Here is a 27,996-nt window from a genome sequence, read left to right as displayed (position 1 = left end):
CTGGTGTTCGGTGATCACCGCCGCCCAATAGGCGAATTAGTCCAGTGCGCTGAATGTTCACCTGCAACATATTTGCCGGACTTAAGATAGTTCCCTTTTTTTAATGTACCCATGTCGTATCGTCCTGGAATCACCGAAACAATTTTAGCTCCTTGTGAACGCCACAGATCCAGATGGTGAGGATATTTTTTTTGTTTTGTATTGCTTATGTGTTCATATGTATGGCGTAAGCGGCTAAATCTTTTGATCTAATTGATTAAAAAGTTCAGTTGTTTAAAAAAAAGTGTATTCTAACGTACGTGTTTGAGTACCTAGATGTTATCCGTCAGACGGACAACAAAGTACTCCTGTGGTTATGGACCTGTAAAAATAATCGTATTATTAAAAGGGAATCTTATTTCAGCCTATTCATGTAAGTCCAGAGAGCCCGCCCGACATGAGGATATTAAAGCGATCCGAGAGTTTTGCGGGTGACGCACAAATTGTGCAAAACTTACAACGACTTTCATTCGGTAAGTTGAACCCTCGTCAATAACAGATACGAATTTCGCTAGAAAATTATTTAAAACTCTAGATTTTAATATTTATTCTTGTTTTTTGACCTAACAAGCATGTAATATGAGAAATCTTTAAATGATAGGTCTATTGAAGGTTATATGTAGAATATAAAACTATTAATAAACTGAATTTCACTAAAACTAAAAAATCAAAAATTAAAATAAATACCATTCTAAAATAAAATTAAAATCCCAATTTTTTCATTTAATACTAGATGGCCCAATTCCAGCGCGCAACTCCACGTCGACAAGACATGGGTACCTTGAGAAACGCTTATACACTTAAAGGCCGACAACGCTTTTGCGAATTCACTCTGCTTTAGCGAGAGCGTGGCCTTAATAAATCAAATTAATTTTGTTTTATTTACAGGTAACACAGCGTCAAAATACCGCTGTTCGAGAACGCTTAGTTTCCCAGAGGAAGTGGAGTACACTCAGAATGGTGAAAGGGAGCCAGCTGGCACGCAATTGAAAAATAATATATCGACACCGCTCAAGTGAGTCCTGTTTTTATATTGGTTTCATTGGATCCGTCTCGAAGGACCAAACAATTTATTTAAAAATGAGCGAGGGCTATGTTCACTTGTGCTTTGAGTTTGCCATATCCAATTTATAAGTCAAAATAATAACGCACTGTATTGTTGAGAAAATGTATAATAAATTATTTTTTTGACTTGACTGACTTTGAATTGACATTTCAACAAGCTATTGATTTTTGTCGATCGGCATAATTCTAGATAAATGGAATTTAATTTAAATAACTATGTCAAAATGTTTGTAAAATGGCGTTTAAACGGTCTTTTTATTTTGAATAGATTGCGATTTGCAAACAAAATAAACTGGGAAAATATGAAAAGTAACACAGGTCAGAGCTAGGATGTCGTTGAACATAACAACCAAATAATTGGCGTTTAAAGTGACTTCGTTGTTTGAGTATATTTTAGTTTTTTAACATTATTATATAGCGTTATATATTCTCGAATACAAATATATGCATATTCCTTCGTGCATGACTTGGGTGCGCGGTTCGATTCCCACTGGCATCATCGGAGTACGTTCTAAATGGTAGGAATGGGATGTATATATAAATTTATTAAGAGGGGGCAACGGACTATGGATCACAAATTTAACGCATGTGTAGATAGAATTACATAAAATGTACAAAAGTCCACCGTTGACCAGATTATCGACAATTGCAACAGTTTCTCCACTAGGCAGAAACATCGACCTCATAACCTGTAAAGGCCTAATAAAGGGCTAATGCTCTCAGATTACACATTTGGAACACAGATATTTTAAACATGTTTGTGTTTGTTACCTGACCATTAATCATTTACTGACTCGTTCACCTCAGTTGGTTGGCTAACTTTTTTGCATTGCGAATTTGAAGGTATAGTTGTCTACAGCGTTATAAGGTGGATGGCTTAAAGCAATAACCAAATGTTGTCTCCTATACTTAGGTTATCGCCTCGCACGCCGGTCCTGGCGGACGATCCCCTGGGTGCCCTGAAGCTAGCGGACGAGCCCGAGCTGGTGCCCCAACCTGAAGAGCCTCCTCCTCCCAAACACGAGCTCAGTGTCAGTCCCAAGCTGTTCCACCGCCGCAGCAATTCCTTCGACAGCGAACCGCACGAGACAACTGGGTACACAGCTTCCATACTTGTATTTTTTTTAATGAAAATACGGGACGAGACAAGCAGGGCGTTTAGCTGATGCTAATTGATACACCCTGCCCATTACAATGCAGTGTCGCACAGGATTCTTGAAAAGGCCAAAAATTCTGAGCAGCACTACAATTGCGCTCGTCACCTTGAGACATAAGATGTCAAGTCTCATTTGCCCAGTAATTTCACTAGCTACGGCGCCCTTCAGACCGAAACACAGTTATGTTCACATTACTAAACGTTAACATTACTGCTTCACGGCAATGGCGCCGTTGAGATACCCATAATCTAGCCGGCATTCTGTGCGAAGGAGCCTCCCACTGGTGGTTGTATAATGATGCTCTCTTAGCTAGGCGTTTCTATAATATGTATTTGTACGTATTTTTCATATTAAATATATCTTTGTCTGGCATACACGATACAGTGTATGTCTAGTTTAAAGCTCTTTAATTATGAATTTATTATTAATAATATAAGATAAGTATTTATAGTTACAATGATTAACATGATACTTAGCGACCTTTGAGGTAGGTTGTTATGATGGCACCCATAACCCATGTCGTATCATGTAGATTATGTATAAGATCAAGATTATTGTAATGTTTTATATGTAATGCTGTTGGTGTGTCGGTAAATAAATAAAGGGTATTGTGGAAGAAAATTGGTTAGGAATCGCAATGCGAATGAAGACCAAACAGGGAGGAAAATATTTAAGCTTTTGAGGTAAGGTGGGATTTAGGATCACTATCTGTGAAAGATTTAGAACCGCGGGCATCGAGTGCAATTAAGAGTTGCAATAATATAATATAATAATTTTTCAAATGTTCTTGATGTGTGTGTCGACTTGTGTGTGATGTGTGATGTCTTTCCCCATCCAACCACCAATTTTTTTAGTACTTTAGCAATACTCGCACTCACTTTACTTATGGCATATTGAACTGTATCTTCGACGTGAGGGGATTTTTTTTTGTGTAAAACATAAATACATAATGTCGTCGACGCTTATACGATGTATAAATGTTGTAAGGCTAAATATAAATTCGTGTTATTTCGGATTTTATTTGACACCAGTATGGTATGGATTTTTTCAAAGATTTTAATTACTATAATTTAACTTTGTTGATATTATTGATGAGTTTTAACATGCTTAAAAGATATTTATTTTAGAGTTTCATTATTAAAAATAAGGCAAATAAATGTGAATATCATCAAATAAGGACCGAACTGAAAATAATTTTATGACGATGGTAGAGTTCAATAGCTTTATTAATAACCTGGCAAATTCGTTTGTAACACTTCATTATTCTGCGAATCTGATAGGGTTGACTCGACTCAATTTCTGATAGTAGAAATGTTACGAACGATTGCCTATTTATTATACTTTGCACATTAGCACTGAGCCTAAAGACGAGGCTGCAATTCGTAGTAAAAAATAATTCCTTAAATTATGGTTACAACTCCATCCTAGTTGAATATCGAAGAAATGAACATAAATATTCAATCAGTCGTTTAGCAGAGCGAGCGTGCACGCAATATGTCCGCGCTCAAAGTATTGACGGCAATATTAACTTTATAGAAGTGGATGTTTACTATGATTCAATGGTTTTATCCTTGCCCGATTGTTTTCGATATAATTTGAAGCAGTTTCCTCATGGATGACTAAAGTTAGTAGCGATTGGTCTAGTTGGTAGTCATTGAAATATATATTAATCTACCCTCTTTTGGTAGTACCGGGACGGGTTAAAGTTAAGTTCACATTCTGGTTAAAGAGTGCCCTTCCTGTAATAACGGCTAATGTTTATATTTCTCGATCTGTGTTTTCATGTTTTTCAATCCATCTATGACATGTCATGTTGGTATTATTTGTATGAATATACAGAGTTTTCTATATCTTATATATAAAATTCTCGTGTCACAATGTTCGTTCCCGTACTCCTTTCTCATGAAATTTTGTGAGCATATTGAGTAGGTCTGAGAATCGGCCAACATCTATTTTTCATACCCCTAAATGTTAAGGGTGGTCACCACGAATTTTTTTTTTGAATTTTTTTGACATTTTTTTTTTAAATTTGTTGGATTATGATCAACATTAAAAAATATATACAACTTCAAATTTTCACCCATCTACGATCAACAATTACTTTTGTATCGCGATTTTAATATCGGCAATACAACGTTTGCTGGGTCAGCTAGTATTTCTATACTATTGAGTTAATTTGGATTTGCAAATTAAAATTGTCATATTGAAAAAAATAAGTTTTAAACATTTACGGATGAAATTAAACCTGTATTTTAAATAATTAAGATTGCATATTGCGGCTGCAATTGATTCTATTTTTGTAAGTTATACCTACTGAAGTAAACGTCCGGTGTACTTTTTATTGTAGTTATACTTCTGTAGGCGCCTTATGAAAAAATTAAAAGAGTGAAATTTTAAGATGCGCGCGCATCACTGTAACACAAAAGTAACAGGTTGGAGTTGGTTCCTAAAACTTTCTGACGTTTGCGATATTCGTTATTTTTTTTGGGTTCTTCGTCCATTATTAGGACAGGCAAAGGGTTCAAGCCCATACAGCCGTATTATTTATTAAACAATTAATTTTCAAAGCCATTTTTGCAAGATTTTTACAAAAATATTTTTTCAAAAAACGTACAATAGCACGAGGAATAAATCATTTTAATTATACATAAGTCCACACTTTTGTGCATAATCGCGTCGCGTTATTGTGGCCTGGTCTTAACAGTACACTAATAGTGGTCCCCGCTAACGTCCCGCTAGTACAAATCAGCATTGCCCTGTAGAGCAAGATAACCTCTATAGTTTCCGTTGTGGCAGGAAACTACATAGAAGTGAGACAGCGCCCGCAACCGTGTCCTCGAGTCTGGCGACACTGGGCAACACGTTGAAGATTAGCTTTGGGTAAGTGGATATGTCTTGCCTTTTACATAAACTAGATAATTAATAAATGCACTTCGATATAAATTCTGGCTACCCGCAAAGTATGAATGAGTTAGTGGCCATCAACATTTACACAGCAGTGATAAAGTACTATAACCTATGAGTTCAAACAGAGATCATGCCATATTGTTTAAGTGACGTCAGCAGTTAGTTGTCTGTTTCAAAACGATACTTTTGATTTGTGATTGTTGTAGTGTGTGTATAGTCGTGACGTCACCGTGGCGTGACTAAGATGGCGGCCTGTCCCTATATCAAGCATATCGCTTGATATTGATATAATATATGTAACTTTTAATTAATGAAATCGCTCGCAAGTATGACTTGAAGTGCGTTGTTACAGATTTTGGGCTCAGTTTCAAAATTCCCCTAATAGATGTAAAATAAGCAAACAGTGATATAACATTTGATATTAATATCATAGATCATTTATACAACCCCGCTCGGACATTTTTGACTATCTTTTAATAGGCGATTGGGAACTATAAGAGTCTAGTTCTTTATAGTCAGTCAATGCTGGTCAACGAACAGTGCCCTTTCGTGTGGATATGTATTGGTATCATTCACAGAATTTAATGATGTTGAAATACTATCATGGTAAATTTAGGAACATAGTGTTCAACTAACGAAAATAATCTCCCTTACACTGAAACTAGGTGGAAAACACTTAAAACATTATAATAAACTTAAAAAAATGACATTAATAAGCCTCAATCGTCACCATCCTGACATACTTATCTGGTGTCTTTCACTCTCATGTTCATTTATTACTTCTAATTCGAAATGAGAGTCTAGAAACTATAATACGTCGTCATAATTTAGTAAACATCACAATAAAAAAAGATTTAGACATTGGTGTTATAGTCAGAACCTTTATTAATGTTCTTAGACGCTATTCGCCCAGCAGACTGTCTTTGCGTAGAGAGAACATGAACATTGGCAAGGCGATGCTCGAGAATTACTTTAGGTGAGTATACGGTGGTTCTGGGTGGTGCTGGGTTAACACTGGTGGTGGTTTTTGTGAATCTAATTGGTGTCGGTGCCGGATTTCAACTAGATCGCTCTTGAAATTTCTCTGGTGTTTCAAGAAAGTACTAGCGGCGGTGATTACTTGCCATCAGGTCCGCGCGCTCTTTCGTATCCTGTAGGGCTGCAATAAAAACTGTTTGTTATACTATGTGCAATTCATTATTGATTAATATAAACATGTTATTTAACAATCATCAAATTTCATTTAAAAATAGTTAACTAGCTTTCAACTCATCGCCTATAACGCGCCATAATTTTTTATGCATACACTTTCATACCAAATAATGATGGTAATCTTTAAATGGCAACATGGCAAAAACATTGTGTGTTTAAAATATTTTGTATTGATATACTTACCCGGGTATATTGTAGTGTTTGTTTTTAATTATTAAATAACATTATTAGTAAGTTATTAACGTTTTTATAGATCATTAACGGCCGTTCCCAATACACTATCTACAGATAGAGATAAATTACTACCTTCTACTGTCAGCAATTAGCTGTTAATAATCTGAAGCTGTCCCAATATACCTGATAAGTCATTCTTAACGCCTTCTAGAGCTGGTAAGCTATATGTCGTCCTATTCCCGTCGGTAAGTTTATGGGGACAGAAAAGTCAACGATACTTCCAATTTTTATCTCAAGTAAGAGATAGACTGAATATTGGGAACGGCCGTGAGTGCATAGTAAAAATTACTATTTTATTCAGGTTTTGAATTTGTTTTTGTCTACACAACTATGTTAATTATAAATATTATATAGTCTACCTTTAAGTCCGACGACGAATCACTGTTATTCTTAGACGTAACGACTAAACCCCTGACTATATAAACGTTAGGTACATTGATGCCAAGTAAGCGTGTATCTTCAATTTCAGTCCAACAAGTATAGCGGGTAAGAAATCCAACGAGCTCCTACAAAGCGGACTGAGCAGTCTGAAGTCGGCCGCCACCAGTGTCGCCAAGAAGATTGACGAAATGAAGGAGGTGATATCAGCGAACACCACCCCGGTGAAGATGAAGGGTGCGGTGGGGAGTGCGACTAGCGCCATCGCCAGCTACTACATCTCTGAGAACACATCGGACACTTCGGAAGTTAACAATGAAGGTAGCTTCAGTACTTCTACTGACTGAAGGCAAATAATATATAATAGTACTAGCTGACCCAGCAAACGTTGTATTGCCGATATTAAAATCGCGATACAAAAGTAACTGTTGATCGTAGATGGGTGAAAATTTGAAGTTGTACGTATTTTTAAATTTAAAAAAAATTAAAAAAGAATCGTGTGGACCACCCTTAACATTTAGCGGGATGAAAAATAGATGTTGTCCGATTCTCAGACCTACCCAATATGCACTCAAAATTTCATTAGAATCGGTCAAGCCGTTTCGGAGGAGTTCGGTCCCGCACACCGTGACACGAGAATTTTATATATTAGACAAGTACAGAAGTACTTACTCTGCCATACAATAAGGTGTAATTCAGAGCGCAAAGCGTCTTTAATCTACATTTTTATTTACCTAGAAATTGCCTCACTCGCTACCCAGCTATCATGAATGGTAATTTCATTATTATAATAATCACTATAAATTAATTTGTTTAAAAAAAATTAGTTTTAAAAACAATTATATTGGTAGGATATAATAATATATACTGGTTGGCGAAATTGCGGTCCTGTTGCATGCGGTAAAAGTAACATAATTAAACTGACGCACCTTCTTCTTGGTGAAAACCACATAATTTTGTCGTTGGACTAATGAGGAAATTGTCTAAATTACTAGTAGCAGGGGTGAATGGCGCTTTCCTGTCACAGTACCAATCCCTGCCAACGTTCTCATTAGGGCTGGGTCGTGTCGCTTTTTCTGACAATCTTATCTAAATCGGATTTCGAGTATCAATATCTCAAAACTATATTTTTCAATATCTGATATTATAGTGCGTAGGCATATATTTTAAAATTTCTATACACTCTTGAAGTAATCCGTTATAGTATTTTCTTTGATTAACGCGAGTGTTACACATTTAAATAAAACACTTTTAAAGGATTAAAAAGCGTACACTACACATACTAAAAGAGAAGAGGACACTGTCAGTAAATTTAGCCAAAAACCATCTATGTACCTACAGCAAATACCACCTCCGAGGAAATAAGTGGCGCTAAACTTCATAATGACAACTATGACAAATACTATCTTTGACTCATTTCATCTACAGTCCCCCTGAAAACCAGATCTGGAAATGTCTTGAAACGTCGGGTTAACTAATATAAAAATGTAACTTTTGCGCAAACACCTAATGTAAAGCCGTTACAATTAGACGCGTTTTAATCCTTTAAAAGTGTTTTATTTAAATGTCATCCGTTATCGTAGTTACTCTAATATGATGGTTCTGTGTTCTGTAGTGTGGTACGCGAATATCAGCTAAAGGAATATCAGATATTTTAATACATCGAGTTTGAAGATTCGAGGTCGCTCATTTGATGTGGCTGTCGCGAACGAGTCAGTAAGCAGATTTACTGTGGTTTGTGTCACAGAGTAGGACTTTTGTATATATACTAGTGTGCGGTACGCGAATAAGAATATCAGATATTCTAATAGATATAGATATCAGAGTGAGTAAGCGGATCTTAGATATTGTACACAAATAAAATTTGAAAACGATGCGGGGCTCGAACCCACGGCCTCTGGCGTTCCGTGCCAGTGCTCTACCAACTGAGCTAACCGTTCGAGTGACGTGTCGTCATAAAATCTTGTATGCTTTTTTCAACTCTCAGGTTGTGGCTTAGATATTGTAGCAATATATAGTTTTTGTAACTATATACGGTTTGTAGTTCTCATTTGGCCCGTGACGCCGTGTTAATCCAAGTGTTTCCGTCAGAGGGCGGCAGTACGGGCGTGAGACGTTCTTCGAGCGACGCGGAGCTCACGTGCGCCATGGAGCGAGGCTCGCTGGCCACGCTGCTGTCACACCTGCCTGAGAACCTCTATCCACACCAGAACGTACGTAATCTTCCTAACTTATTATTTTACCAGGTGGAGGATTATGGATACCACAATGGCGTCTATCTCTGCTGTGAAGCAGCAATGTGTAAGAAGGTTCGGTCTGAAGGGCGCCGTAGCTAGTGAATTTTTTGGGTTTTTCAAAAATCCTGAGCGGCACTATATTGTAATGGGCTGGACGTATCAATTACCATCAGTTGAACGTCCTGCTCGTGTCGTTCCTTATTTTCATGAAAAAAATTCGTCCTGTTAAATTTTAATAAAAGTGTTCTCCTGGCTCCACGGCTTTTGTACTAACGCACCTTGAGAGTAAGCAGACTAAACCTAATTAGTACAACACTTGCATGAAAATCCAGCCTGAAGAAAGTGACCACGACACTTTAGTTCTTGATTTGAGGTAGACTATTCCATTAGTGGACGAGCTAGCAAATCCAAAGTTTTTTTAAATATTTTTTTTATGAAAATAAGGGACGAGACGAGCAGGACGTTGAGTTGATGGTTATTGATACCCCCTGCCCAATACAATGCAGAACCGCTCAGGATTATTGAAAAACCCAAAAAGTCTGCGCGGTACTACAATAATTGTGCTCGTCACCTTGAGACACAAGATCTTAAGTCTCATTTGCCCAGTAATTTCATTATCTACGACGCCCTTCAGACCGAAACACAATAATGCTTATACATTATTGCTTCACGGCAGAAATTGGTGCCGTTGTGGTACCCATAATCTAGCCGAAATCCTGTGCAAAGGAGTCTCCCACTGGTAGCTTTTAATACATATGTATATATTTTTTTTATATAATATAATAAATAAAAGCTATATTTAAGCATTTATAATTTTTAATAATCGCGGCATTGACCGAAAAAAAATCTGCGAGAAGGATTTTTAAATAAGTTTATGGATTTTCGTGGGCTGCTAGGGACTCTTACAAATAAAACATACTAACAAGAAACTAGTTTTCATAAAAAAATTTAATACTTTAGTATACCTAAGAAAAGTAGATCCAATATGTCCGTTCGGTCCAGAGATCGCATAAATAAATATATAAGTCTGTGGGTTTATATTGCGAGTGATGTACATTTTCCAACTGAGACAGCTTACATCGTAGGACGCGTGCATAGTAATTTGTACAATAACCACGTATCTGGCCGCTATGGGATTTAAGAGACAAGATAAATTTATATTTGTTTATCCATAGAAGCTCATACCAATAAAAGTAATTTTCAACGAGAACAAACTCGTTTTGGAGATACAGACGACCTGAGCTTTTCTGAAATTCTCAAAATTTTCGACAATAAAAATATATTATTGTAACATAGGGAGTGACAGTAACATTAGTTATTTATGCAACTGTTGTGTAATAAGGGGTATTAAAACACGAATTCGCCTCGTGAGATAATAGTATCACATGAGTGTTTTAATACCTAATTATCAACAGTTGCATACAAGACTTTATCTACACCCAGAATATGAATCCTCTAAAAGATTCTGAAACAGTTAGCTTACTGCTAACATTAAAGCCAGTCCTAGTAGTAACCTAATATCATCCATTACTGATTATATACAAATAAACTAAGTATTAATGAAAGATTTCTTTATTTTAATAGTAACTTACATTTTGTATAGTGCAATTATTAAAATTCACTTGAATATTATTATTATTCTTTTGGAAATTAGTCGCTCATTTTTTGTAAACAAAACAATAAAAATATCGAAGACAAATGGCGGGGATTCGAATAACCTACTTTTGTTTACGGCGCGCAACGTTCTGGTGGTGTGGAACGCGCGTAAACCAAAATGTTCTTTTTTTATAATTCATACAGATGCCACGCATCGAGCAATAAGAATGTGGCTGTCTGTTAAAACTCTTTGAGCATGAAGGGAATGAAAAAAAATAGGAGTGTTGTTATGCAATTCAGTACAACATTACAACACTCGTTTGGATGATGTAATGGTTATTAGAACATTGGGTGTTTTAATGTTGGCAATAAGCTAATTGTTTCAGAATCTTTAATAGACGATTTAAAGCATGGGTGTAGATAAAATATATTGCAACATGAAGAATTTGAATTGAAATTTGAAAGAGAAATTGAACATCATGAAGCTACGTCAGTTTGCAAAAGGCTAAATTATTAGATAATAAATTAAGATAGACATTAGTCTATCTTAATCCCGTTAAGTGCAAAAAATGGCACTTCATTTGAAAAACGTCTCGTGTAAAGATAAAAAATACATGTAATTAATTTAAATATATATATATATATATATATATATATATATATATATATATATATATATATATATATATATATATATATATATATATATATAATGAAAATGGTCTTTGTTTGAGACGACAGACGTTGTTCTGTGGATATAATAAAAATGTTTTATGGGAATTTGCCAATAATATTTCAAAACATCTAGAATTATTTCGTAAAAAATGCTCCCTGTTGTTATAATTAAATTGTTTTACAGTGGAACTGTTAAACCGTGCGTCAATAAATTCTCTCACAGAAAATATGTCCATACAAAACAAACATTGGAAATAAAAATACATATGGATCCCAAATCGAAATAAAAACTATCCTATCTCCCAAGTTGAACTAAACTGCACTCCGTGAAGTAATCCCAATTAAATTCCGTTCATTAGTTTAAGAGTACATCGCGGACAAACAACGTGACACGTAATTTATATATACACACATCAAAAAAGTCTAAGCAACATGTACTAATTTAAATTTTAGGATGGTTTTTGACATTATAACGTTGTATTTTAAAATAATATTTTTAGGGTCCCGTGATGTAAAAATAACAGCTGTTGTCTTTATAAGTTCTTTTAATAACAGAAATTAACAATATTAGAATATACTGCAGAACCTAAGGTACATAAGCAACTAAACATTTTTTTAACAAAATGAATTTTCTAAAGAACATGAATTTATTGTGAAAGAATAGGATAATTTAATACAAAGTATGGCCTTCTCTGCTATTCAGAACTTGTCGGCGACGATTATTCATTGAATTAATGAGACTGCTTATGTCATCTTGCGGTATTCGCTCCCAATGGAGTTGTGGCAAATCCTTCAGCTGTTGGGTTTTGTTGTCACTCCGTACAAGTTCTTCAAAACACGTCTCTGGAGCATGTTCCATGCGTGCTCGATGGGGTTGAGGTCTGGCGATTGTGCAGGCCAGGGCAATACCCGGACGTTCTCCGTTGCCAATATCCTGAATGCACCTGAGCCTTTCTGTATTTCCGGGCCGACGGGTACACTCGCACCCTTCTTGTATCAGGCCTAAACTCGCATCGCGACTCATCGGAAAACATAATTTTTACCCATTGTTCCTGGGTCCATGTTCTGCGTTCTCTACACCATTCATTTAGACGAGCGCGATTTCCGTGACGTATTGGTGGGCACCTAATTGGGCGCGGAGCTCGTAGGCCGTACTCATGCAGTCGATTTCGCACAGTTTGGGGACTTACATCAACACCACTTGAATTTTGTAGCCTAATACTTATCTCTCGAGCGGTTAACATCAGCTGGCGTTTTGCAGTCAGTTGTATGTACCGGTCTTGCCGAGTGGTTGTACTCCTTTTACGGTCTAAATGCTGTTCAGCGGGTTCCCTTGTATTATTGTAGCGCTGCCACGACGACAAATAACACTTCTATGAATGCCAAAATGCCGAGATACCTGAGATTGATTACTTCCCGCTTGCAACATCCCTACAGCTCTTTGCATTTCATTTGCCGTTAAATGGCGTCGCTCCATGACGTAAATAATATCTAACAATGCAATTTTGTCGCTATCTTTATTTAAATGGTTGGTAAAATTATAAAATCAAAATTAAATGTAGCAATAAAAACGCACTTAAATTGAAACAAATTTCCTTTTTTTTTAACAATGTCATTAATAACAAAAAAGTTTACATACCTATGCACTTTGAGTGAATAAAGACTTAGAAATTAATTAATATAAATGGTAAATTTGTAATATCATGCATGTTGCTTAGACTTTTTTGATGTGTGTATTAAGATATACTAGCCGTTCCCGTAGAATATTTTTGGGTTTGTCTGTTAGTTGGGTACGCTTATGTTAGAAACTGTATATGTAAGTTATGTGTATACATGACGCGGCAGGAGGCGAGGAGCGGAGAGAAGGTGAGTGTGCGTGTCCTGATGTCGTCGTGCTCGCAGTGCCCTCAGTGCCAGGCCTGGCTCTACGACGAGGATATCATGGCGGGTTGGGCGGCCGACGACTCCAATCTCAACACGCGGTGCACCGCCTGCGGCCGACACACCGTGCCGCTGCTCTCGCTGCAGGTAAGCACGCACCTGTATACTGTGGATCTAACTAGTCTTAGTGGAGCTTTGGAATAAGCAAAGATTACTTACCGTAGGTGTTTAGTGGGAGGACAAGTACCAGTGGGAGGCCAAACGGCGCCTATTTCTGCCGTGAAGCAATAATTTGTAAGCATTACTGTATTTCGGTCTGAAGGGTGCCGTAGCTAGTGAAATTATTGGGCAAATAAGACTGAACATCTTAGGTCTCAAGGTAACGAGCGCAGTTGTAATGCCATTCAGAATTTTTGGGGTACCTCAGTCAGCCATCTTAACGAGTCGTCCTAATAATGACGGGATATGTTACAGATAACGCGAACGGGTCAGTCGCAGCCGGAGCCAGTGAGTGTGCCGTATCTGAATCCATTGGTGCTGCGGAAAGAATTCGAATCTATTTTAAGTAAGGGTTAATATAAATATAGCTATTAACAGCCTTTTAAAAAAAATGCATGAAAATGTTGAGTAAAGTCACGACATAAATCCGAGGATTTCTATTCGTCAATAATTTCGTGATAATCTATGTTGTCTATTCAAAAAATACTTCCTTCGAAATGGCAATAAAAATAAGCATCTCAGCAATGCATAATACATGTACATCATAGAATAAAAAGTTATATTTTTTTTTAATTGAAAACTACTTGCGTCGGCTGAAACCCCTGACCTTGATCGACCTTGAAGTGCGCGATCGCTTGTATATGATATAAAATGTAAGTATGCTATATGGGGACAAAATAACTATTGAAATATATTTAACAATGATTGTCCTATTAAAGTAAACATTTTAAAATAAAGAAACAATAAAACACACAGACAAAAGACGCTTTAACATCCTTATTTAATTTGAATGGACGCTATTTCAAGTCGAATTTATATCAACAAATATTATATAATATCATACTATTATAATATGATTAATGTCTTAGAAATATAGTCTAGAGATACTAAAAACAGCAACTTACCAAATATTAGGTAGAACATCAAAACATCACAAAAATTCTTCACATTAAACTAAGCGATTTTGAATTGTCGTTAGAAATATTTAAGTAATTTGAATTACTGAATTTACTATATGTTCGGAAAAAGTAAAGCTCGTGAGTAGAACATACAAGAAATTCAACGGCCGCTCTTTTCAATCAACCGCAACTTTAGGAGATTTCCGATTATAAACATAAAAAAAATACATACCGACGAATTGAGAACCTCCTCCTTTTTTGAAGTCTGTTAAAAACATTAGATTATTATAATCTTTTTTATATATAACTTACGTGTCACGTTGTTAGTCCGCGATGGACTCCTAAACTAATGAACGTATTTAAATGGAGATTGCTTCATGGAGTGCAGTTTAGTCCAACTTGAGAGATAGGATAGGGACTCATAATTTTATTTTCAATATTTGTTTTGTATGGACATATTTTCTATGAGAGAATTTAGTGACGCACGGTTTGATAGTTCCACTGTGAAACAATGTCATTATAACAACAGGGAGCATTTTCCACGAAATAATTCTTGATGTTTTGAAATATTATTGGCAAATTCTTATAAAACATTATTTTTTTTATTATCTACAGAACAAGGTCTATCGGATCAGCTAGTAATATATAGACAGGGCCGGATTTAAACTTAATGCCGCCACTGGGCACCGGAATAAAATCCGCCCCAATACTGGAATTTTACTTAAACTTATAGTTTATATGTTTTATTTTTCAATTGAATTTCTTGAATAACAATTAAACCAAATATTATTAATTAACAGAATTCATTAAGTATATTGAGTAATCTTGTTAAGATTAAAAAAAAATTTTTTCACTTTCTCAATTTTGCCGCCCTAAAAAATTTGCCACCCTGGGCACTTGCCCCAACTGTCCCTAGTGTAAATCCACCGCTGTATATAGAATAAGAAACATTATTTCCAACACTGATGTTGTTGGATCTTTCGACAGCGAATGTTGGTGCTCGATGTGATAAGTTCAATTTATAGGTAGAGAAGGCGATTCGTGTCTAGCGGAGTCCGAGTTCGTAGCATCGCACCCGATCGTATACTGGAACCTGGTGTGGTTCCTCGGGCGTGCCAACATCGACAACCACCTGCCAGATCTGCTCTGCCCCAACTACTCCTCGAGATATACCAGCTCCGATGCGCTATCAGACGCGGATACTGTCGGAGGTACCTTGCCGTTGTTGTTGGACTAATACATCTAGTTAGAAAACCGATAATGTCAGACATTGAATGTTGAGTACTAAATTTTGAAGTGGACTTCAATTGTTGAACGATGAAGAGACGACGAGACGAGGTTCAATTGTTTGACGACCTGTATAGCCGAGTGGTTAGTGATCCTACCTACTAAGCTAGAGGTTCCGGGTTCGAATACCGGTAGGTGCAAGCATTTATATGATGAATATGGATGTTTGTTTCCGAGTCATGGATGTTTAAATGTATTTATGTATGTTTAAGTAAGTATATTGTATTAAATATATCATTGTCTTGTAACCCATAACACAGGCTATATATGCTTAACTTGGGGCAAGATAATTTGTGTGAAAAGTGTGTCAATATTATTATCATATTATATTATTATATAGAGACAATTAGATCTCTAAAAATAACAATTTGAATGTTTTGAGCTTATATATTGAGTTCAAAAATGATTAATTACAGCTTCGTCTTTACGTTTAATACATATTACAAATTCTTTGGCTTCGTGTGATTCCAACGGTAAGGATAACGATTTTTTTTATTTGGGTAACTAACAATTTACACTCTTAATATTTACTATTATTGCATGCTTAAACTTAAAATATAGTAACAATGTGGATAAGAGTTAATTCACTTATGTAGCTTATAAGCATTTATAATACTACGTTTATAAGACAGTTATTTTAACAATTTAATAACTAAAATCTATAAATATTGTAATATACAGTATGAAAACAGCTTATATGAAATAAATGTAGGTACATACTTGTTAGCATATTAGCTGACGATATACCAAAAATTAACGAAATCCGTTTTATCAAAGAGTAGGCTTTTCATTTTGAACAATTTTAAACGTCCTGTAAGATTTGGGTGACTGGGTCAATGATTCAATGAACTTGAATATTTCAATATCATAACGCGTTGCCGCTTTGCCTAGCTGCCTTTGAATTGCGCCGCCCGCGGCCGTCAAAGAGATACACGTGCCGGCGGTTTCTCTTTGACTGCGGCGCTATTCAAAGGCAAGGTCGTCGTCCGGCGAAGGGAAGGACATCTTCTTATTAGAAAGAAAGAAAGAAAACACATTTATTTCAACACACACACACACACACAAATAAAAAAATGAAGCAACTTAAAAATATACAAATATAAAAACGTATGGTGTTTAAAAAGGACCCACTTAGCTTGTGTTTCAATACAAGTGTGTTGCAACGCTGATCTTCTGAGACCCCTGCGTGACACATGAACCTAGCGAAGGGCGAAGGGCACCTCGCCTGAATTAAGTATTACTATACTAATTGAACTATTAACTACTAAACTAAACTTAAAAACAAGAACAAACATAAAAAGAGTAATTATAATTATTAATTCCTAATAATGATAAATAGTAATTGTTATAGACTCCAGTTATTAACAATGATTTACACAAATCAATGTCAATTGTGTTTTTGGGTTATTCGCTAATTGCAACCATGTCTTATATCTTATTAAATATATCATATCTTATTTAAGATAGAATTTGTTTAAATTTTAAGGTTATGTTAGTCTGGAATCACATGAAGCTCCACACTCTCAGTCGTTCCTGAAACACTTTTTTTGTCTCATTATATTAATTCGTTTCATGGCCGTCGTTCAACACTTCATACACGAATAAAAGAAATTCCACACGACTAGTATAGCCTGTCAGCAAACCCAACCATGGACGATTCGGTCGGTTGCCAAGTTAGAGTTATGTTTATAAGTTGCAAAATACATATATTAAGTAAATTATAATAGTAAGTATGTTAAGCGTAATAAATATAGTATAGTTAATTTATTGATAGATATATACCTAATATAAACATTGTTAATTTGTTAGTATTTTGTAAAAATAGTTTTAGTTACACAGTTATGTTTTACACAGACTAACAATAGTCCGAGAGGGATGTGTTATGAAATGACAAAATTAATATATATGTGATATAAAAAAAGTCTACTTTTGACCATTAGATATAGTAAAGCAGTCCCTAGTCAAACTAGTACGTGTAGTTTATTAAACCCTGTAGTAGTGGTGTTAAGACACTAGACCTTTTGCCTACAAATTGCATCCTCGTATTAATCGTGACTAATCTAACTTGGTGACCAATGTTGTTCTCAGTGTGTCGTGTTCAGTACATGTGGGACGGCATAGGAGATTGCAACGGCGGCGCCCTCTACCGCTCGTGGCTGGAGCGACGGCATAGCAAGCGCTCGCGGCAGCTGAGTGCCTTGCTCCTGAACGAGGACTCGCCGCAACAACACTCGTACGTATCTCAATAGTGTGATACATGAAGTATTTGTTATATTTGTTGGTAATACATAAATAAAAACAATACTTAACCGATCTTAAAAACTCTTCAGCGAGCAACACGGCTTGTCTGTTATTTTAAAATACGTCGTGTAAAAAACACACCACACGACATAAGGGAATACTTCATCTGGCCGAGGTTAATATTATGATTTCATTTTATATTTTCCACACCTGTAACACTATGTTTGATCTAACTGAACGCACTCCTTTAGTATAGAATTACGCGCAACAGTTCAATCTTTATTATCATAAATTTGCGTTGATACATCCATGTTTGGGCGAGCGATGCGAAATAATATAACTAACGCAAAATGTATTATATGCTTATAGTGTACTCATCATCATACTGTTTGGATGGCCACAGAGAAGGATAGGCCGGGCTTAGTTACGTCAGCCCATAATAGTATCTTATACAACTGTTGAATACAATATGCCTTCATTCGAAATTTCAGTCGACTAAAAGACAATATTCAATGATGTCTCTGTGATCAACTCGGTGAAAACTGTGACCACCGCATAGTAAGACGCACATTGAATGTCATTCCAAAACTGGAGAGGTCTCCACTGGTGAAATCTACGCTCCGCCCCGCACCCATTCAGATCCCAAACCCGGAAAACTCGAATCGAATTGCAAAACCGCTTCGAATGCCTCAGATTCACTGCAGCTGTTTAAACGTCAGGGTCTAAGTTCTTCAAGGCCAGCTGTTCAAATAGAACGGGAAACATCTCAGACTCAAATTGAGTCAAGTCCCCGAATGATGCTTCCCAGTATAGACAGGTAAATAGACAGATCTCCAAGTCATTGACTCGAGATATACGCCTCCATAACACAAATTGTGTGAAGGCGGCCATAGAGCGTAACAAAGGCGCCAAAGTATTCGCATGAGATTTGTCTAATGGGCACAGCCAATTGAAGAAGCTGAATACCGGTGACGGCAGAGTCGTTTCGTCTAAACACGAACTTTTGAGGGAAGTCAAGAAGTGCCACGGACAGTTATACGAATACACGACCGCACGGTCACCAACAAGGCTGAAGTCCCAAGAGCGAAATTAACCCGACACTACACCGAAAATAGATATACCGAAATAGGTTAGAGTTAGTGAGGTTGATGTTTTAGTGTATGGTGTAAGTTACTATGTTTAAATTTGGTGGCAGAAATCAATTCAGAAACAGATCTTCAGACCGCTCCGAAAAAGTCATCTTGCCAAAGATTAGGATATCTTAGAAAAAAACAAAAACAATTTGAGTCACATGCCCTTAAAATTAAAGTCTGTTTGCAGTGTGATACTTTCAATACAAGAGGGCTTGGTGAACAATAATCTCTCGGACGCTATTCGGAGGTTAGCTTCGTGGCGGGAGTCAACTACGACAAATAAGAGATATCCATCACTGTACAGGTAATTGTATTGTTTTTTTTTTAATTAGTTTGCTTTACCGCACTGGCTTCAATCGCTTTTGTGTACGATGCTTTTGTTCAGTGCAGGTTTCGGTAGGTATTTTTTTTTTCTAAATTATGAATACCGGATAATGGAGGAGCTTTCTTCCACGTACTACAAAGCTGTGGAATGAGCTGCCTTGTGCGGTATTTCCGGGACGATACGACATGGGTACCTTCAAAAAAAGCGCGTACACCTTCCTTAAAGGCCGGCAACGCTCCTGTGATTCCTCTGGTGTTGCAAGAGTTTGTGGGCGGGGGTGATCACTTAACAACAGGTGACCCGTACGCTCATTTGTCCTCTTATTCCATAAAAAAAAAATTAGTAAATATTTAGGTTTGGGTTTATTAAAAAAAAAATCTATGAAATATGGTGTTCTGTGGCCCCTCGTCTCTGAATTCGAGAGCTCATAACTCAAAAATAATATCGGGGATTGATTGAATTAAAACCAGGTCGAAGGTAACATGAAGAAGAGCTTCCATGATAGGCTTGATGCCAGTGTAACTTTGAAGGGTCTGCCTACCCTCTCAGGTATACCATACACATTTATTGCTTTGTATTACACACAGCTTGGAGTCACTGGTTCACATCCCGGTAGACGCAAACAGACGTATACGAATGCTTGACTGAATCGTTGTCAGCAACAGTACAGGTGATATGTAGTTTTGGGCTAAATTGTATGAGTGAAATTACCTTATATATAATATTGACACACTTTTACACAAATTATCTAGACCCAAACTAGGCATAGCCGGAACTATGGGTACAAGACAACGATATATTTAATACAATATACTTGCTTAAACATACATTAATACAAAGAAACATTTATGACTCGGAAACAAACATTCATATTCATCATTTACCAGTGCACAGGATGCCGGCTAGATTACGGGTACCACATCGGCGCCCATTTCTGACGTGATGCAGTAATGTGTAAACATTACTGTGTTTCGATCTGAAAGGAAATTACTGGGCAAAGGAGACTTAACATCTTATGTCTCAAGGTGACGAGTGCAATTGTAGTGCCGTGAGCGGCATTGCATTGTAATGGGTAGGGCGTATCAATTACCATCCGCTTAACGTCCTGCTCGTCTCGTCCCTTATTGTCATAAAAAAATCATATAATTTATGATTGCGCACCTACCGGGATTCGAACCCGGGACCTCTACCTCAGTAGGCAGCGTAAAAAAGTGATATTACCTCTAGGTTGTCAGTAAAACACGAATGCACTAGTGATACACCACATTGTCCACAGAGACATATTGTTCCTCGCTATGACGATGTTCGCCGAGCACATCAACTTGTCGGCGATCCACCGCGAGTACTCGCGCGCCGTCGAACAGTTCGGCAGCGAGATCCGGCCCCAGGACCAGCCACCGTCGCCCACCGCCGTGTGTTGCCGCCACTACTTCAAACGTCTCTCGCTCAACGTGGACCAGAAGCTCTAGCCAGCCCTCACTCAACTAACACGTCACAGCGTGGTAGCCAACTCATTCTACAACTAATATTCTGATACCACTACCATCGTCACAACAACCTAAGTGGTTTTGACGATGGTAGCCTTTCCGTTCCGGGAAACTCTGATCGCGCGTTATGCCTCACATCGGCGTGATTTTCGTCCTCGCGCAGCGTTCTGTCAATGCGTATTATATTACATGTAATAATAATGTGAAAGCTATTAAAACAAACTAAAAGACCATGCAAAATAAACCATCTTATAAACAAGATAAGGATCAGATCTTGGTGAGGGAATAGTGTGCCGTACGGCACTTTCGGTTTTGGTGTATCTGAAAAGTCTAGTGTCCTGAGGCACTGCCGGTTTCGGAAGGAAAGTGTCAGGCGAAATAACTGGTCTAGCGCCAGTAGGATATTACCGTACAACATACAATACTTTATGGTTCTGAAAAAGAACAATTTTTTTACGCGGTGGTCATTTTGCAATTGAACGTCTGGGTTTTTTTATTTCTTATTTTACCATAGTAGAATGGTGGAGATGGGATTGTTATATAGTATATTTTGTATTTTACTTAAGCGAATGAATGTTCTACTTCGCTTTCGTGGGCAATCGACAATTTGTCGCACGAGTTGCACATACAATTTTGTATTACAAATGCGACGATTTATGTATTAAATTTTCCACCTCCATATTAGTTTTTAAACTTTTGTAACTTAAATTATAATTTGAGTATCGAAATTTGAGTGTGCCAAATATAATTTGCGTGACAAATAAATTTTTCGCACTCAATGCACGCACGTAATTTTAAAATGGGCAAACGGCTCTTTTTCAACCGCAATAGCGAGCGCCAAGAAACTACTTTTTCCGCAGGAGTAAAATAAATATTTATTTTAGTACAACACTATTTAATTCCGTAGCATCCGATACTCGCTCCCGGCCGTCGACTATGTAATGACTGTATAATAATAGTCATGTACACTTGTGTCTTACTTCGCTATATGCCCAAAATAAAATAATGTTATGTCAAAAAGTGACAGCTTTTGTCATTTCTCATATTTTGAAGTTACGATATCGCGTACTGTTGTTTCATGATCAAAGAGAAGTGATAATTTGGGATATTAAATACGGAAGTGATCTATTCTTCTGTAGGAGAGCGACAAAAACACGAAGTACTTAAAAGGTCGATGTGAAACTTCCTGTTTCTATTAGCAGCGGCTCCTAAAATACAATTTTATCTTGACTTGTGTTTCAATATACCATGAGCCCTCTAACCATTAGGTGATCTATCAGCTGATTAACTCCTTTTTTTGGGATTTGTTCAAAAGATACGAGACGGATTTATGTGCAAACATCCTAAAAATGTTTCTTTCAAAAATTCAGACATTTGTCATATTCAATAATATGGCTAAGATTATAAATCAGTAAGTATTACATTGAACAGCTGAACTGGATTGGCTGATTGAAATACGTGCCATCGGAGTCCAGAACTATTATTAGAAGCGTTAATATCGCTTTGAATGATCGCGCGTCTGTGAAACTGTCACAATTAGGTTAAATCTCGCTAACACAGAAATAATAGATTAGGTACCTACATATATAGGTACATGGTTTGTCACACCATTACCAACATGACTTATAACGTGTCAACTTCAACCCGTAATCAGCCGTCACATAAAACTTTGAGCTTAAATAATAATTAACGATATTTGTGTAGGTAAGTATATAAATTCAAAGAACAAGTGTACCATTGTGTGTTTGGTAACTAAGAGATATATTAAATTTGTGTTGCGAGTGCCGTCCATTGCCTCATCCATTTGATTTAGTCATTGCGTCCTGTCAAGGGAGCAAAGTAATCCTTAGGGATCTGATTTGGGAATGTTACATCACACGATGGTATGATTGCAATACTGAACGATGGCCTACTTGCTGTGCCCCAATATTATATTATGGTCTAAAATACAGATCTTGTAAAAAAATCTTATGTATATTATATCTGTTCTAATTTAAGTGTTTTAATTTTAAATTATAAACTACAGTAGCCATTTTACGGTACTTGTTATAAAAAAAAAATCTTTTTACTATGTATTATTTATGAGCTTAGAGTGTCGAGTTATCAAGAGATATGTTCACTTTAGCAGGAATCATGAAAATTTGGCTCATGAGTTTGTGGTGTGTGTGAAGTTGTTCATTTGACAACGTTATTTTTTCTGTGTCATCTCACTGTAATATGACACTTGTTTGTGCTTTTAAAGTAATTTATGAAATCAAAGTTTTTTGGTAAAATACAATAAAATATTCTCACAATAATGATGACACCTGTAACTTTTTACTTTTATGCATTATCTCCATACACAATGCTTTGCATATCTCCTTTTTGTTAAATACTCTAGGTTCTTAGGATTATTTGGTTCTTAATCAACAATCCTTAACAGTAATAATTATTGTATGAATTAGTATGAGCATATCGAGAATGGGTTAGGTTGATAATATAATCGCTAAATCGGGTGCTAAGAGAAGTGACTTGGATTGAATCGAAATATATGTATAAATGTTACTTGTGTAATTAGAATTTACTAACTGTAAATTATTATTTATTCTAATTAACTCATTCAAGTGATTCATACATCACTGCAAATGATTGTGTATGTTATCATTCCACTCAATGTATGTTTTGTAATGATTAAAAGTTAGGATACAACGTCCGGGTACGGTGCGCCAAAATTTAAAGTATTATAAGTGTCAATAAGTAACTTTAATGTAAAAAATAATTTTACTGATGTCATTTTTATATTGCATGGTCAATTTTATTCCATTTTTTAACCTCATAAGATCGTAGAGGCCTAATAAAAATATATCTTTGTTTTCACTACAGTTCAATAAAAGCTATCAAGTATATCAAGAATAGATATTTAAAAGGTTTTGGCCTGTTTGTTGCTTGGTATAATTTAGTCAACCAATTTATTCTAAAGTTCAGAGGAGAAAAAAGCTAAGAGCCATTCTGTTTCAAGTGCTTAGTATATAAAATATTTTTGTTTGCAGCTCAACACAACTATATCCCTTGCAACACATATTCAAGACCATATTCTAATGCAAATGTCCATTTAGAATTACTGCCCCCTCTAGTAGTATGTTCACAAGGTTAAATTTTTGTTGCTCAAAAAAAATATAAATTGAAAGAAATGATAAATGTTTGATGGTTGAATCTACCATATCATAACACAGGAAATGTGCAATAAAAATATGTGATGTTTTACAGTAAGAAATAAGAGAGATATTATCTCTTTAGTTTGAGGTTTATCCTTCATTAAACGCGGAACCAATAACCAATCACAATGCATAAACAAATACATTGAACATAACATGTTCAGATGTGTTGAATTTCATTTGACAAGAGAGTTGCAAGTGGCAAAAACTTGAAAATTGTGAAAGTTTAATTGAATTGATTTTTGTTTTAATTTCACTGAAATTGTTTAGACAGTTACATAAATCCAACTAATAAGCATATAAAGTGAAACATGGACATGTTCAAGTGGGGCTTTATAATTGAAAAATAATTCTTTTTTTTTTTGTCTTCAATATCAATTTATGCTATCCAATCATACATAATATCATAATTTAGTACATATAATTAAATTGGTGTCCAACTTGTTTCATACAATTATATAAATAAGACAATTTCGCTTTTGTGCTAATAATGTGATTTTGATGGCCATATTATGTACAAAGTATGATTTGGTTACTATATTAAATGAAATCAAACATACATATTTTTATATTGGCATATTTTGATTGCTTTTGCTATATGTTTGAGATAATAAATGCACTTAAGTTTGAAGAACTGCAATAATTTTTATGTAAATTAAGCAATGAACTTGATTGTATTAAATTTAGTTTATTTTATTTTAATGTAATCGACAGGTATCATAGCCTATAATTTTTTAATAAAAGACATATATAAAGCTTCTTCGTTGTTGTTTTATTTTAGAATATGATTATTTCTGATCAGCAATTTAATAACTATAAACTAATTATTACTAAAATAAATTGTAACTAACTTTTATTCCCGGTCATACCAATGACTCGATACAAAAACCTTCCATCATAATCATAGAAACAATCATTAACTTTGTATGTGGCATCTCTTTTATATGCATTCTTTGGTATTCTTATTCTCTCTGGGTAACTGGTTCCTACAAATGATTGCTGGATGCCTTTAGGATCTTCTTTAAACTCTGCCAGATTTTTTTCTTCATGAGAATCAGTTTGCAACTGAATATTATCATTAGAAACATCATCTTTAGGTAGATGGCTAATTGAATCAATAATTATCTTATCTGACAAATTCACATCACCTTCTTCTAATCTTTTTTTGATTTTATTAGCTAATTCATCAAGTGTTACTTTAGAATTGTCTTTAGCTTTTTCAATGTTCACATGTATTTTTGGATTTATTTCATCATTACTTTCATTAACATATTCATTAGTTGCACATCTTCTTATGATACTTTCATATTCACCTATTTTTTCTTGTGTTAAATCTTCTTTGATAGAAGACTTGTTTAATGGTGGTATAGTTCTGTGAGAAAACTTGAGAAAATGTTGTCTCAAAGTTTCTGGTATGTTCAATGTACCTTCATTTAGTTCCCTCCAATTTCTCATTGCAGATTCATCGTGTCTTGCTATTCTTTGTTCTGTAGCTGGTTTCCATGGAAATTTTAATAATTTCTGAAAAATTTATAGAACACTATATTAGTACTTTTTTAAAAGTGCTGACAGCTTGACCTGAGACAGACATAATTATATCATGTTTCAAATATTCATTGGTAAATCACAATATAATTATTGTTTTTTTAAGTCCAGTTAAGATAACTAATAATATGAATGTCTGTATAATACTTTTGATATACTTACAAGAAAAATGTTAACTTATTTAAATAACACTTCTTAATTTATTGACTACTTTAATAGCACAAGCTCTTTTTGTTGCAAAATTTTAACATTTTAAATATTGCTGATGATATTAACAATTTCTTGTAACATACAGATGTTGCTACAGCAATTTTTATTTCAACAGTTTTTTTTTGGTAGTTTATATATTTAAAACTTAAAAAGTAATATAGATTAAAAAAAGCAATTGTTCTAATAATTTCACAGTACCTTAACCACATTTTTAGTGACAGGAAAACTTTCTGCTATTCTTTCTGGTGTCCACTCATTTGGCATTGTATTAGCTAAGTGACGAATCTGTTCTTTTTCACTCCATGTGAGAAAGTTTGGCAGACTTTCTTTAAAGTATTTTTCTTTGACAATTTGGTAACGCAAATTTTCATTGTTACCTAATGACTCATTCATGTGTTTGTTATATGCTTCATCTACCTAAAAAGTAACAGAAATATGCATAAACATTGCATCAAATCTAATTGTTGTGTAATTTGATGTGCTGAGTTTGAAATCCGAGACAAAAACAAAGTTATAGATTAGATGTCTTGAACTACAAAAACAACACTACAATATCCACTCACATTAAAAAAAGTTCCTTCCGACCCTTCGATAAATTCTTCGGCGTCATCTTCATCTATTTTAACTCCATCCTTTTTAAATGCTGTCAAACGTTCGTCTAAACCAGGATTCGGGCCAGGTAGCTTTCTGTTTCTTAGTTTTCGAACTATTAATTTATTACTAAGACTTATAATTCGTCGCGCTTGTAATGCGAACATATTGGCTTTAAAATAACAATCTTTATCATTAGTGGATCAGAAAGAAACAGTACAATAAACTGGGCATAGCAGTAATTTAAAATAAGTTCCAACACTTTATGGCACAATTCAATTAATATTTAATTACCAGCAATTTGGATTTTTGCGGTGTTTACTCAAAAGGCCAAAGTATATATTTCACAGTTAAAAATAAAAGTACTCTGTGATTTATTTATTTTAGTAAAAGGTGGTAATAACAAGTAAATAACCTTAGAATAATCTTTAAAGGTAAATAACCCTTACAATATTCACATTATTCTAAGAAAAAAGCGATTCACTCGATTGCATGAAATGAAACGTGAGATTGACAGATGAATGATGATGCCTACAACCTTTTTTTTTTGGCACTGCACTGTATGCGCATTCTGCCACCCATAATCTTGTAAAAAACGGAGGTCGGAGATAGCCGAAATCCAGTACGTTTTAACCTCAGTATACATATTCTGTATTCTGAGGTTTCAACAAAACTATAGGTCTACTCTAATTCAACAAAAAACGAAGTTTCGGATGTTTCCTACTATGGTTCCATTCGTTTCGAATCGTAAGTCATAGCTTGACATTTCGAATTTCTAAACCTACTCTTATTCTTAAGTTCCGAACGAAAATATGAAGATGACAGCTGTTTGTTCGGAATTTTAACGTCTATTTGACGAAACCAATGATGTTACATCTTTTTCATCTTAGATTTTCGTTTGTGTGTATTATGTTGCAAATTGACTTGAAATGGTTTCAAGAATGCTATTAATCAAGGCTGCTCTACGTGAAGAAAATTAAGGACGTAGAAGAAACCGGCGCCGCTTATGCAATCAATTTAATATTTGTGAAATTCCCGATTTAGAGTTTGTAGGAAATTAGAGAATAAAAAAAATTATAGCATGCTCTGTACATTTTGCTTGCTTTACATAAGTTATGTATCAAGGGTGGTATTACCGAGTTCACAGAAGATGAATTCCAATGTGAATGAAGCAGGCGGGTTCCCTCTTAATCAGCTGCGTCTTCACCTCAAGCTCTACAGGCAGGTCGAACTGCATTAGTACAACTGTTAGAAAGGATAAAGGTAGAACTTTATCTTACTTATTCCTTTCTAACAGTAGTGGTATTCCTATCTTTAAAATAAAATTTATTTTTTTTTATTAAGAAAAGAACAAAATGTATTTTTTATTTTATTATAACAGGAAAACTTACTTACAGAACTAGTCTCCGCGTGCCCTTTTTGGATAGGAATACTTTTGACAGGAGTCAGAAGTAGTCATAGGTGTTGTCATATTATTATTATTA

General features: G+C 35.4%; 2 protein-coding genes across 7 annotated transcripts in view; one reads left to right on the top strand and one right to left on the bottom strand.

Moving 5' to 3' along the window:
• Window positions 1–24,926, top strand: part of LOC126975436 (DENN domain-containing protein Crag) — a 65,637-nt gene extending 40,711 nt beyond the window's left edge. The window contains exons 23-35 of one of the 4 annotated variants that reach the window (XM_050823314.1): window positions 404–512; window positions 928–1,054; window positions 2,018–2,200; window positions 5,070–5,141; window positions 6,067–6,144; window positions 7,084–7,313; window positions 9,084–9,205; window positions 13,346–13,528; window positions 13,856–13,946; window positions 15,525–15,710; window positions 17,875–18,019; window positions 19,348–19,464; window positions 20,762–24,926. In XM_050823314.1, the coding sequence (XP_050679271.1) occupies window positions 404–512; window positions 928–1,054; window positions 2,018–2,200; window positions 5,070–5,141; window positions 6,067–6,144; window positions 7,084–7,313; window positions 9,084–9,205; window positions 13,346–13,528; window positions 13,856–13,946; window positions 15,525–15,710; window positions 17,875–18,019; window positions 19,348–19,464; window positions 20,762–20,954 (1,836 nt within the window). In that variant the 3' untranslated portion in view covers window positions 20,955–24,926. Of the gene's footprint in view, window positions 1–403; window positions 513–927; window positions 1,055–2,017; window positions 2,201–5,057; window positions 5,142–6,066; window positions 6,145–7,083; window positions 7,314–9,083; window positions 9,206–13,345; window positions 13,529–13,855; window positions 13,947–15,524; window positions 15,711–17,874; window positions 18,020–19,347; window positions 19,465–20,761 lie in introns of all 4 variants that reach the window. The other 3 variants (XM_050823313.1, XM_050823316.1, XM_050823315.1) reach the window with 3 other exon arrangements.
• LOC126975459 (uncharacterized) lies at window positions 24,918–27,009 on the bottom strand. 3 transcript variants are annotated; one of them, XM_050823374.1, is made up of 4 exons: window positions 26,807–27,009; window positions 26,485–26,684; window positions 26,120–26,338; window positions 24,918–25,687 (listed from the first exon to the last, which is right to left on the bottom strand). In XM_050823374.1, the coding sequence occupies exons 2-4, from the start codon at window positions 26,677–26,679 to the stop codon at window positions 25,013–25,015; spliced, it is 1,089 nt and encodes a 362-aa protein (XP_050679331.1). In that variant the 5' UTR covers window positions 26,680–26,684; window positions 26,807–27,009; the 3' UTR covers window positions 24,918–25,012. The 3 variants fall into 3 exon arrangements, with proteins under 3 accessions (XP_050679331.1, XP_050679333.1, XP_050679332.1); XM_050823376.1 differs by having other exon boundaries at window positions 26,928–27,008; XM_050823375.1 differs by having other exon boundaries at window positions 26,485–27,009.
• Between the last annotated feature and the right edge of the window lie 987 nt (window positions 27,010–27,996).

Source organism: Leptidea sinapis, chromosome 36, assembly GCF_905404315.1.
Source record: "Leptidea sinapis chromosome 36, ilLepSina1.1, whole genome shotgun sequence".
NCBI lineage: Eukaryota > Metazoa > Arthropoda > Insecta > Lepidoptera > Pieridae > Leptidea > Leptidea sinapis.
The sequence above is the reverse complement of the archived record's forward strand: the minus strand, read 5'-3'. Positions and strand labels throughout refer to the sequence as shown.